Here is a 13,653-nt window from a genome sequence, read left to right on the forward strand (position 1 = left end):
TATTGTGTACATATGTAGGCTGTGAAACTGGAACTTTGGCTTTCGTCTGAGAAAGTTAGAGATAATATGAATTTGGTCATCTCAAACTAAGCCATTCATTGCAGGAGTGATCATATTTGGACGGCTTCATATGATGATAAGATTGCTAGGAAACAAAACAAAAATGATGACTGAAACCTCTACACACTGGATGCAGACATTGGTATCTAAATGACACTTGAAAGAATGCAAGCCAAGAAGAAAGTTATCCATTTATTTAACCAAGTGTAAAGAGCCTGCTTGTCTGTAGGTAGACATGTCGAGGACATACAAGTGAAGGGCCTGAACTGCAAACAAACCCAAGAGGCTGTTACATGTAGATCTCTTCTTGCACAACATTCAATTATTCACTTCACTTTTTGGAGTTGAGGATGATATTCTTTCACATTTTTGCATGAAGAGTATATTGTTATGCTAAGTTGTAGGGTTTGCAGAATTGCATCTATGAAATTCAAAATTTAGTGAACTTCAAAAAAATCTTAAAAATTCATGCTCTTTTGCCCTAATATTCGTATTCGTACAGATAAAGGCTTACCACTTTTAATATTTATATTTTAATTTTTAGGCCTGCTGATGCAAATCTGATTGACTGAATCTAGGGATTTCTCTCTCATCTGATCACTATTCATCCTCTTGTTGTCCCATCAGCGTGATAGGCAACAATACTATGAACAAAGTCAACAGAAGGGACTTGCTTAGTAATCATGGTCATTTGGTATCGCAAAACAAGAGTCACTGTGTATATTCTATATCTGGGAGTTCAATATATTTTGTAGTGCAGAGTTTTATATTTATGTTATTGAAATGCAATTTAATATCTTTATATTTTGTTTTTTAGAACAATGTAGATTTGTTTTTAATTCAATAAATTAAAATATTTAAAATTAGAGTTTTGAATTTTAATATATATTAATAATAATTCTTTTAAATGTGTCCAAGGGGTTGAGCTTAACTGGTTAAAACACTGGGTTCTCACTGTGGAGACCCAAGTTCAATTCTCAATAGGGACATCTAAAGTGGAATTCTAAGCTGTGACTCTTGGCCTTCCATAGGATGGGGAAGGTCTTGGGTCAATCTAATCAAACATAATAATAATAATAATGATTCAAAATATTGCGGTTACGGCCTATTACCTATCAAAAATAAAAAATAAAAATAAAATATTTCTTTTAAATGTATTTATATTATAATGTATTTAAATTTACGATAATGTATTCAAATTCATTATTTAATGTAATATTGTATTATTTTAGTGGATTTATTCTACGTTACCTGGGGACGTGTCCCCGGGCTAAAATCCCCTGCCCCTGTACCGGGGACGTTTTGGGGACTTGGGGACGGCCAGGGGATGTCCCACCGTTGTTCCCAAAATTGCAAAATCTGTGGGAAACGTCCTGAAAGCTTGGGGACCGCAATGATTCTTAGAGGGGATGCCCCTTGTCCCCAATATGGTTCAGGACATCTGTGATGTTCCCTAACCGTCCCAGGGACGGCCAGCCATCCTCCTTTTCCTAGCACATAAAAAAAAAAAAAGACTCATGCTCAAAAAAAACATTTTTTAATTTTATTATAGGTCTGTAAAACTGGGTTTTCACTAATATGACGGGTAAACATGTCTGGATCACTTCCAAAAGCACTTAGAAATAATGAGCAGCAGTTTGGTAATAAATTTCACAAACACTTAGAACTCAGTAGTGCATAAAAAAGTGGTTGCAGGTCTGCAATATTAGACTTTTCATTGATATGAAAGGTAAACAGGTCTGAATCATAGCCAACAACACTCAGAAATATGAATAATAGCTTTGTAATGAATTTCACAAACACCCAAAACTTTGTAGTGCATAAAGAAGCGGTTGTAGGTCATAACAGTAATGGAAGACTATCAAAATATCCTCCAACTAGAAAGAAACAATGAACTACATGCAAACAAGTGCTGGCATATTGACAATGAATTTTCAATTACGAATGAGTATTGACGATGAATTCTGAATTATGAATGCATATTGAGTATTGATAATGAATTCTGAACACAAATGTGGTATGTTAAGGTTCTATGACGTACATATACCTACTTTATCCACCTTGGCTTTCTTCCCCCTTTTTTTTTTCTTTTTTCCAGCCGTACGGTCAACTGCCGTACGACCGTACGGTGTGTGTTTTTTTTTTTTATAAAATTTTTAAAATTCTAATTTCCTAATTTAGTTGTCTAGAGAGTCGTTGGCTCGGGTCCCCTGTCTCTGGGATCGCCCTTCATCCTTCTCGGTTTTCCTCGCCCAAGAGTCTCCCGCGTTGGTCTTGTTCCTCTCAAGTCGCCTGCCTGACCTCTCGAGTCCCCTTCCATCCTCTCGGATTCCCCTCCGGCCTCTCGGGTGTCCTTCCGGCTTCTCGGATCCCCTGCGCGCTTCGTGTGGTAGGGTTTCAATTTGGATCCCTTGGTGGCAAGTCTATTTTTAATGGCCATTCGAAGACCTGGAACCACAAATTCTACAGGGACCACGGTCTCCTTCCCGTAAATAAGAAGAAGAAGAATAATAAAGATTTTGAAGGCTGCGGCCTTCAGCACTGGGTTCCAGTCATCTCCGACAAGGATGATCTTGGGGTCACTCATCCCCCCGAGGTTTGTCTCCTTTAAATTGGCTTCCTGGTATTTAATGGGCTCTCCCTTTGGGAATTGATGTGTCGGTGTCTCATTCACCGAGGCATCCCCTTCCTTGTACTTGCCATATTCTGGGGGAAATATATCTGGTTCTTCCTCAATTCTCAATACATTGCACGAGGGTGTAAATATTTCATAATCTCCCATTTGCCAACGGAAGAGGCCATTCAAGGAGTCCCCATCGTCCCCTGAGCATGCCTCCAGTTCTAACACCCCTTCGTCACTAGGCTCCATGCGGCCTCCGTCTCCGCCCTCCGCCAACTGGTCTCCCTCAGATTCCGAGTCGGAGGAGGATGCCAACTCCTCACTCACCATCTGCGTACGGAGATCAATCACGTACTTCCTCCCCACGTTTTCCAAGGACAGAGTATTACGCTTCCAGTTATGGTTCGCTTTTGCTGCAATGAGCCACCCACGCTTGAGGATGGCATCATACCCTTTCTGCTTCAGGGGAATTACTACAAAATCTAGCACGAAAGGCTGCGTGCCAATCATCACTTGTTGGCCCATGAGGGTACCAAGGGGTTTAATCCCATGCTGATCTGCCCCTAGTAGGTTGAACGTGGGGGGCCACAATGTAAGCTTTCCCGGTTTTTTCCATGTCGCTTCTGGGAGCACATTTACTCTCGACCCTCCGTCCACAATAGTGTCTGTCAAGGCAGTCCCTAGTATGTCCATTTCTACTACCGCCAGTTGGCGTCCGCTGTTGACTACCAACAACATGGGGTCGACCGTGGGGCTTAGGACCTCCCTTAACGCAGAGTAGGCTGTGGGGTTCACGACCTCCCTCATTTTCACCTGTGAAGGTATAGAGTTCAAGATAGCGGTTTTTAGCTGCGGCATGGTCTCCAGGAGGTCTTGAATTCTCACGGGTACCTCCATCTGCAATATTTGCCGTAAGATTTCCTCTTCTCCCCTCGTCTGTAGCGGACTTGCGGTCTGGTGGTTGTCCTGCCTTTGTGCGGCCATTTCCTTGTGATCTCGTCTCTTGCTTCTCGCACCCTCTCGGTCTCCGTGCGGGGATTTGGGTATGCACTCTTTTTGGCCTGCGCCCTGGTGATTGCCAATACTTCTGCCTTCGTGGGTTCTATGTTTAGAAGGTTTACACTAGGCTTCGGGCAATTTGTGTCCTCGTGGTCTCCTGGCCCGCACCATCGGCAGAGGTGCTGAGGGTTGGCTTCCTTTGTGCAATCGCGGGCGAAGTGTCCCCACTGATTGCAGGCCCTACACTGGATCATTGGTCGGCCCTTGGCGTCATACTGGATCCGGTTTCTGCTATTGTTATTGTTGTTGTTTCTTCCGTTGTCGCGTCTGTTATCCCGGTATCCTCCAGATGATGCCGTTGTGTTAGTTTGTTGGCCCGTACCCGCTAGTGCGGATGTCGTGGCCTGCTTCGTGAACAACACCTGGTTCATTTGTGTACTTCGGGTTTTCATGTTGTATGGGCACTCCTTGGTGGAGTGTCCCATCACTTGGCAAATCTCGCAGAATGCTTTCTTCGGGCAAGTACACTTTGTATGCCCCTCGTCTTTGCACTCAGTGCACCATATGTCCCCTTCAGTCCGATCGGTGCTTCTCATTGTTTTGAATTCCCTCCTCATTCGCTCCATATCTTTCTGGAGTGCTTGCACCCGTTTGCCAGCCTCGCTGTCACTGCTGCTTTCCTGTGACGAGTCATTCTCCTCGGACGAGCTATCCTTCTTCTTCTTTTTCTTCGATGTCTTGGTCTCGCTCTCGAGATCCATCGCTCTATTGTATGCGTCTTCGTACGATGTAGGTGGAACGATTTTCATCTTCTTTCGGAGGGAATGCTTTAGTCCCTCCACGAACTATCGCTTTTTCAACCCATTTGCTGGTTGACTCTCCATTTTTCCCAGTAGTTCCTTTAGCTGCCGACTATAAGCTCGCACTGTCTCGTTCTTATTCTGCTTCGTTCCATAGATCTCAGCGACTATTTCGTTGTCATCTCTCAGGAGGCGGAACTCTATCCCAAACTCCTTCTTCAGGTCGGGCCATGTGCCGATTTTGGCCTTGTCCATAGCTGAGTACTAGTCTATGGCCACTCCTCTCAAGGTTGCTGGGAATTGTGTTACCCATTCATCTTGATTGGTAACACCGTTTGCTGACCATATGGTTTCGCACGTTCGACAATGGCGGATGGGATCTTCCTTCCCGTCGCCATTGAACTTCGGCAGTTTTTGTTTACTCCCCATCGATGGGGGTCGTCTTCCTGGAGGTGGCTGTGGCAGTGTCTGTGCCCCTGCGCCGCTCCCTCCGGTCCCTCCGGTGCCGGTGGTGTGTCCTGCGTGGGTGACTGGAGGTACGGTGTTTTGCCTGCCGAGTGTGGCACCTATCGTACGGTTATCCTCCCCTTCGTTGTCACCCGCACCCACTCCTGGCTCCCTTTGGTGATCCTCACTTTGTGGTGTAAGGGATAAGTTTCTGAACCGATCCCGGGTCTCTTCGACTAGATCTCTCCTTAACCTTGTTTCCACCAGAAACTCTTCATGGCTCCACACCCTACGGTGTTCTGGCGACGCGTAGGAATTTCCGTCGGCTTCTGCACCATCCGTGACACCTCCTTGGTTCCCCTTGGGCCACCCTTCGGCAGGTCGTCCTTCGGCAAGTTGCCTCAGCCTCCGTCTATGTTCTACTTGCTGCTCCAGAATCAAGGCCCTCTGCGCGGCCTCCCACTTGTCCGTTTCTGCTTTTTTATTTCTATCTTTATTTAATATATTGGGCATAAATCACTTCCGTACATAGCAAGCACACACCATGTACAAAAAAAAACAAACTTTTATTATTTTTCCTTTCGGCCACAATTTATCTCAACATTGTGCTGGGATTATTACAGGGTTCAATTTCCCCTTCGCCTCTTGCCATCACGCTTTGCGTCCCACGATGATTGTTCCGTTTGCGCGTTGTCGGCCTTTGGGTTAATCTCACCGACGGCTAGGCCCCTCGTGTCCGTGCGCCATCTGCGTCATCCGTTCCCGAGTACGTCTAGGCAATGGCGCCAAATGTTTGCCCTCTCGGGTGAATAACTTAGAACATAAAGCACGTAATGCAGAATGATAACGCCATAGATATCAGACAAGTATAAGAGATTTTATTCCATTCATAATTGTCTTCCCGTTACAAGTTACATTCGGAAGTATATAAAGGTACCGAGGGGGTGCGAGTGCCAACCGTCGCACCGCAACGACCACCCCTCGGTTGCCAACTAACCAAAACAATTACACATAATTAACTAGTCTTATGTTTGTGTACAATAATGCCGCTAACATGCTTTATCTATATTTTTCATATGAACATTTAAAATTTCCCTGTATATTTTAAATTTTCCCTATATTTTATATAGCCGTCCCCCCGCCGTCCCCAAAATTGGCAAAAATTTTTGCCGTCCCTGAAACTCATCCTGCCGTCCCCTGCTGTTCCCATCCTGGAAACTCGGGGTAACTTAGGATTTATTACTTATATTTTTTAAAACACAAAATTTATATATGAAGACTTTTTCTGAATGTTTTCCCCCTGCTGAATTTCATCTGATTTTTTTGTTGTTGATCATGAACACAAACTTGAATCTTGCGATATAGTCTTTATGCACATGAAAATTTCAATCCTTGATTGAATTTCTTAGTGAGTTACACATCTTAACAGTCTTGAAGATGACTGAAAACATATAGTCATGGAGCATGCTTAATGGGGTGGAGACCTTAAATAATTTGCAAGCTATTGCAATGAGGTTGATAATAAAGAATTAGTTAGAAAAAGCCTGCCAAGAAGGTATAATGTCTTTTTAATGTTATTCTATATTTCTTCAAGAACTAAAGCGCCATCTTTTGTGGAGGTTAACTATTTGAAACAAATGATTGAGTTAGAATGACAGAGGAGAAGACAGGAATAACAGAGGAAGTAGTGGAAGATGCGGCAGTTGTCAATGAAATGGATTTTCAGAAAGTGATGAACCTTAAGTTATAGATTGCCTTTTGTTGGTTGGAAATGAAAGACAGGCAATGAACCAATCAATTTGGTTTTAGATTTGGGTGCATTGAAGCATTTAATATGTAGAAAGGAAGTAGTTTTTAAACCTATTACGTGTTATAACTTGTGTAACTTTCTAAGTTTATAACCAAACAATAATCCTCAGAGATGTTCAATCTGTCTGGTTGAATGCAAAGATGAAATTCCAATGATCTCTTTTCATGATTGGATTAATCATTAAGGCAAATTATGTTTCTTATATGTATCTGTACTTACAATGAAATGTGATCTTGCATGATCACATAGCAGATATGAGTTTTGTTACAGTTGCTAATGAAAAACAAGTTTAATTAATTATAAGTTAAACAAAATGTGCAGCCAGAGGTTTTAGCCACAATGGTCTCAAAAAATTTGAAGGAGTCACTCCATTCAGACATTCAATGGACTTATTTTTTGCTGTGTAAATTCAGACATTCAATTTTGGCATTGTCTGAGTTTGATGGTAATCACACAAGAGTTGACAGTGGGGTTTGTGGAGTAAAAATACACATTATCTTGGTGGTTACAAATAATTTATAGCTATTGTTGATGACTTTTCTTAGAAAATATGAGTGTATTTGTGATAAGAAAAATCCCAATTTTGAAGTTCTTAAAATATTCAGACTGTAGTGGAAAATGAGTTTAGCAGGATCATCATTTGGATGTAAAGAGCATGTTCTAAACAGATTTGCTTAAAGAAGTTCTCACTGAACAGCTACAAGGCATTGTTCATGAATGCATGAAAAAGCTGCATTTTTTGGCATATTTAACAAAGCATTGTGGCGTAAATCTTGCCGGCTGACGATTGATGAATATTTCTGATCTGAAGAACTAGGATGAAAGATTCATTATGATTGCATATGCTTGATTTAAAATACACTGGCAGTAATAGAACCTAGAGATTGAAAAGGGAAATAAAGCCTTCGCAAATTCTGAGATTAACAGATTTTCTGTTGCATTATTTGTGGGCATTAAAAAGTGGTAGAAAAACTATAAGGATCTTGTTTTATTGGATAAAAATCTGCATTGAGATTCCTTTGAGAATTTGTTATAAAGAATTCTAGTACCAGCAGCACACTGATAGATGTAGGTTGCAAACTGTCAATAGATGATGGATTTGAATTTGTTTCTTTAATTTATCTTATAGTCAGATCCATTGTGGACCTCGCAATTGGAATGCTTTCTCAATTTTCAATCGTGTTGCGATGATTTGTTTGAATGTAGCTTAGGCTGGAAGTCAACATTAGGGTATGCTGTCAAATGAAATATCATTTGGACTTCCATACTGGAGACCTCTGTTCAACGCTCCAAGAAATACGTTACATGTTTGTATATACAAATGTTGAATGTACCTTATCAGACGAGGCCAGGTGGATTAACTAGGTGAATTTGATGGAAGAGATACCCCTTGATCATGGAATCTAAGACAAAGTACATCCCATATCTGCAGAGTAATTTACTAATAAAAATGGACATTTGGGTATTGCTTAAATCTCAAATATGGTGTGTTTCCTAGGTGACTAGGAAGCACATGTTTGTTGCCGTTTTGCCAACGGAATCTGAACACAAAATGATTGATGCAAACTACGAGCTGTTTGGTTGAATATGATTCTAGGTGATTTATCTATTTGGAAGAAGCGATTTAACACCTTTGTGTTATGATGATTGCTGTAAACAGTTGGAGAATCACTTCAAAATAGAACAATTGCAGAATAAATGGCTCAAGTCAATTTTCTGCACAACACAGGATCAAGTTGTGAACATTTTTACCAGGCAGCAGAAGCAAATCTAAAAAATCTAAATGTTAGAGAGAGAGAGAGAAAGAATTTATTTGCGTCTGTAAATGATCAAAAGCACATGCAGGCTACATTAGAGAAAAGAAACTCAAAAAGTAACTAAAAACTTAATACTGATGAAAAGAAACATGAAAAGGAGAGTTAAACTCAAGCAGTTGAACATTAAGAATCTCAAGGGAAGGATTCTTCAATGAACCATGGAGCTGATGATGGTCAAAGTCGGAGTTCATGATGGCAGACCGATAGTGTTACATGTATGCAACAAGCCTCATGCTAGAGAAATACTTATTGTAATTTATATCTTAGAAACTTATTTAGTGGCTCTCTAAACTTATTAATCATGTATGAAATGAAATGTGATAAGATCTGTTTTGATAATAAGTTGACTCTTCTTCACAAGAATAAAAGAATATTTTTCAATTTATTATTTAATAATGTACTAGTTGTTGGGCACGTTGGATAAATTATTAATCTTTCAACATTTCTCTAGTTAGCTACCACATACGGCCATTCCTTTTCACTGCTTCCTCAATACACTTTAGTTTATATGTTTTCTTTATTTTTTTCTAAAGGTACACAATTGAGTATAAAAGAAAAAATTAGCCCATGTGGAAATTACACCAAACATACTAGAATGACATTGCGTTAATATTGAACTTTCTTTTAAGTCCATCTTTGTTAATGTCTGGTGTGTATAATTACTTGCAGGAATTGCTTCTACCTGCAATAGAGTTTGTCAAATGGCTTCAGGTTTTGGCAACATGGGAGGATCCTCTTAAATCAGTTATATTCTGCACAATAGTATGTTACATAATCTACAGGTATTTTAAAAATCTTTTTAGTGTTGTATTTGGTTTGTTAAATCTTATTACCTATTACCTGGTTTTTGTTTGCTTATTTTTGGTGGAAGACACAAGGTCGTACTAACACTGTAGTCTAATAGTGATTCCGGGATTTATGCAATGTTATGTAAGTTTACACAATCATATGTACTGAAATACGAAAGAAAACTACTATAGTAAAGAAATGAAAGTTAATGTGTTTCACCTATTCAGTTTCAAATGCACAAAAAAACTGAAACACAATGTTTACATAAAATGTGCTTGATAACCATCACCATTCCACAAAATACAATTTAGAGCATTTTTGTTGAAGTTATGGTAGTGAAAGTTAACAAGAGAGTTTATAGGGGCTTATGAATTGATATATGTGAAATAATTTTTTACCTTCTTTCATGAAATAAATGTTTACAATTTAGAACATATATGTTGTTGTTATGGTAGTGAAAATTAACAAGAGTTTTTACAAAGGCTTGCGAATCGTTATATATGAAATAATTTTTTACCTTCTTAAGTGAATGAACCCTATTCCTATGCAAAATGATGCAACTTCCCAACCATTAAGTTGACTTGATGCACATGCCTTTACTTCTATCTAAGTTATATTAAGACTAAAGCTGACATGTATATTAGTATTTTTCATGTTCTACTTAAGCTTAATGGACACCAAGATCCAAACACTAAATGGTCTAGTTTCCTAAAGAGGCTTGAGGGTTTGGGATCTGTAAACCCTTTATCATCCTCATCTGACTTTTCTTCTTCTATAACTTTTTCTGTCTTTATCTTCTTTGAATGCATCTTGTGGGGCAACAGTTTGTAGGGTCCTGACTACTGCTTTGGTTTTTCCCTTTTGTATTTTTAACTTCCTTAATACTAACTCTTTGTCAATAAAAAATGAACATTTCTGTCCAGAGCATAGTCTGGTACTCGGGGCCGTTATTATTGTATCAGTTTGTGGGTAAATTATGATTATGGCGTAGGCCAAATTTCTCACCAGATTCAGGGGTAGGTTAGGGATGCCTTTGATTAGGGACACAGGGACACGAGGATGGGGGGATGCGTTTTGGGGACCAGAATTTTGGTGGCCCTTTTTTGGGGACAGCAGGGGACAACAAAGGGGATCTCTCTCTCTCTCTCTCTCTCTCTCTCCCTCTCTCTCTTTCTATATATGGACAGAAGGGGACAACAAAGGGGATGCCTCTCTCTCTCTCTCTCTCTCTCTCTCTCTCTCTCTCTCTCTCTCTCTCTCGCTTGCACACTCTCTCTTTCTCTCTTTCTATATATGTTTTGATATATTTGTGTACAAGCTATCCCAACCATACTAGTCGTGGTACTCTTAAGGTTCTAGATATATGTTCTAGTATTTGTATAAATAGAACTTACAGACTACATTTGCTTTGTGAGTTTGTGTTTGTTCATATGTAGGATTTATTAAAGAAATGATTGCTTCATCTTTATTATGATTTCTATCAATTTTTGTTTATTTTGTCATTTTGTTTTAGCACAGTGGATTGTAATATAATTTTGAGGATTTCTTACTCTAAGCATATCCAAAGCCTTGTTAGATTTCTTTTCTGGCATTGTAATTGTCATTATTGTAAATGTTGTCATGCATAAATTCTATCAGTTTTTGGTCTGGGTTTGGTATACATTTTAAATTATTATAGCAGAGTAAGATTCAACAAAAGAACGAGTGATCCAGTATATAATTATGTTTTTCTGCTGTATTAAGTAAGCAGTATGATTTGGTTCCAAAATTGAAAACCAAAATTTAAAAATGTTCTTTTTTAAAGTTGGGCATTTTTTTTGTTTTTTGAGTGTCGGAAAAAGGGGACAGCCAGCTGTCCTTGGAACGGTCAGGGACATCTTAGACGTCCTTGATGCATCCCGAGGACAGTCGGCCGTACCCAATCTGTCCTCGAGCCGTCCCCAATTATAAACATATACATATTTTCTAAGTTACCGAATCGGCAGAAAATCCTTGCGTATTTGGGTACAATGCGTTTCTGAATCGGATTCGGATACAAACGTCTGTAGAATCGGGCTGGATACGATATTCTTGAGGTGGATTCGTTTGGAATCATCAAGCAGCGTACTTGGCCGATTCCAAATCATACAAGGGGTTTTTACAACGATTCCAGTGGTCAAAGAAAAATTTTCACCGACTTTTCTTTAACCGTTTTACCATAAAATATATGACCACGACCCTAAACAACAATATTTTTCAATGTATTTTTGCAAGCAGTAGCAGATTAGTAAGACTTTGACGGAATGGTTTTGCATGCGTTTCATGGGACAACAACTCTTCTGTTCAGGTCGCACTTAAACATTTCTTCCACCCTTGCTGTCGGAATATCTATTGTCTTCCATTCGAACAGCTTCAATGCCAGCAGTAGCCGGTGGGGGGTTTTCACTCTTCCATCCATTCGAATAGCCTCCCGTCGGGATGGTTGGAGATTAAACCAAATGTGTGTTCGACGGAAGTGTTTTCCTATTCTCCTTTAATTACTCTATATAAGTTTTAACTTCAGTTTTAGGTTTTTAATTTATTAAAATTTTATTAAATTTAATATCGTTTATTATTATTATTTTTATTATTATCATTAAGAAGCTTACAATTATTTTAATGAATTCTACTGTTTATTAAATTTAAACTTAAATTAGTTATATATTAAATTATATTAATTAATATTAAATTAAATATTATTTAATATTTATTGTTAATTTTATTTATATTATTATCATACATGTGTTATTTTATGAATGACCTATTAAGTAGTATTTATATTAATAGGTTTTGAAAAATAGTGATAGAAATATAGTTCTACTTTTATTTTGTTAATATTTAATTTATATTTAACATGTTTAAAAACTAAATAATATCAAATAACTTTATAATATTATATTAATATGGTATTAAGATAATAGTTAATAAAATTATAAATTTAATATAATATAAATCTATATTATTATGACATTAAAGTTTTAGGTATTAAATATGTATGTATTTATGATTTCATATGTTTATTAAAGAGGCGTACCCAAAATGTACCCAACCCCCTCCAAAAAAATTGCCGTATCCGCGTACCGAAACTACGTATCCATACCCGATTCGGTAACTTAGCATATTTTAGCTTAAAACATGAATTAAGACAAGATAGCTACATAACATCCATATAATAAACAAAACTGGAATCATGATGGATGTTCATTCTTCAGTATTAAAACCCTATAATTTATTAGTTCCTATTAGTTTTCATTGGCTTGGATTGTATTAAATACTTGATCTCATATCAGATTATGTTACAATGTAAATAATTATAATTGTTTAAGTATTGTAATTTTTAAAGTATTATGTAGGGTACTAATATAAAAAATGACCAAGCCAAAGTTAAGAACTTAAAAATAACGTAAAGCATCGTTAAATTATACTATTAAGAAGATGTGCCTATAATTAAATGTGATGACAAAGACCAAAATTATAATATGAAGAAAAATAAAAAAGGCAGTCACATCTGAAATGTGCCACTAGGGAGAGCCAACATCCATCTCAGTTCACATGCCCCTAATAATAGTAGGGCTTTCGTCTGATCATTCTAGCCAATAAAACCCACTTAGCTCTCTCCCTCAAATGTCTCTGGTAACCAACTATCACCATTCCCCATCATGTCTATTGCAATTTTATCACAACCGGATCTTTGATTGACACTTGCACATTCTTAACAGTGCCCTCAACCATAATATGGATAGATCCTCTTCAACTTTGGAAACCACATGGGGGTTAGACTTGGGTTGTTGGTGGAAGTGCAAACATCTTGCATGGTACGGGTAAGGCCATCTTTGAAGTCTTGATTCATACCTGCTTGAGATTTCGATGACATGAGCATTGGACTAACAAATTTTAAAAATAAATTAAAAAGTGACCCACAGGGCCCAGTCTAGGCATACCCAGCTGTAACCAGGGCCCAACAGTTGCAAATGGCTATGCCTTGTTTGCAGCCACAGTGGAGTGGCCTGCAGATCGGCCACAGGGCCCACTTTAGGTGTACCCAGCTGTATCCAGGGCCCAACAGTTGCATATGGCTATGCCTTGTTTGCAGCCACAGTGGAGTGGACTGCAGATCCAGGGGATTTTCAGGACGGACCAGAAACATAGCTTCTTGAGTATCTGACTGCATTATATGTTTTCTTCAGTGTTGCATCTGTTGGAGGAATTGGGCATTTTTATAACTCTTGGTTCTGCTATACTCCATTTGGCAAGTCCATGGTCCCTGCAACTATTGCAGCATAAATATTACAA

At 38.7% G+C, this 13,653-nt stretch overlaps 1 protein-coding gene across 1 annotated transcript in view; it reads left to right on the forward strand.

Moving 5' to 3' along the window:
- The window catches only part of LOC131027209 (uncharacterized), a 147,174-nt gene that overhangs the window by 73,705 nt on the left and 59,816 nt on the right, over positions 1-13,653 (forward strand). Inside the window, exon 7 of the mRNA XM_057957214.2 lies at positions 9,223-9,335. Within this exon, the coding sequence (XP_057813197.1) occupies positions 9,223-9,335 (113 nt within the window). The remainder of the gene's footprint in view (positions 1-9,222; positions 9,336-13,653) is intronic.

The sequence above is a fragment of the Cryptomeria japonica genome, chromosome 2 (assembly GCF_030272615.1).
Source record: "Cryptomeria japonica chromosome 2, Sugi_1.0, whole genome shotgun sequence".
Classification (NCBI taxonomy): Eukaryota; Viridiplantae; Streptophyta; class Pinopsida; order Cupressales; family Cupressaceae; genus Cryptomeria; species Cryptomeria japonica.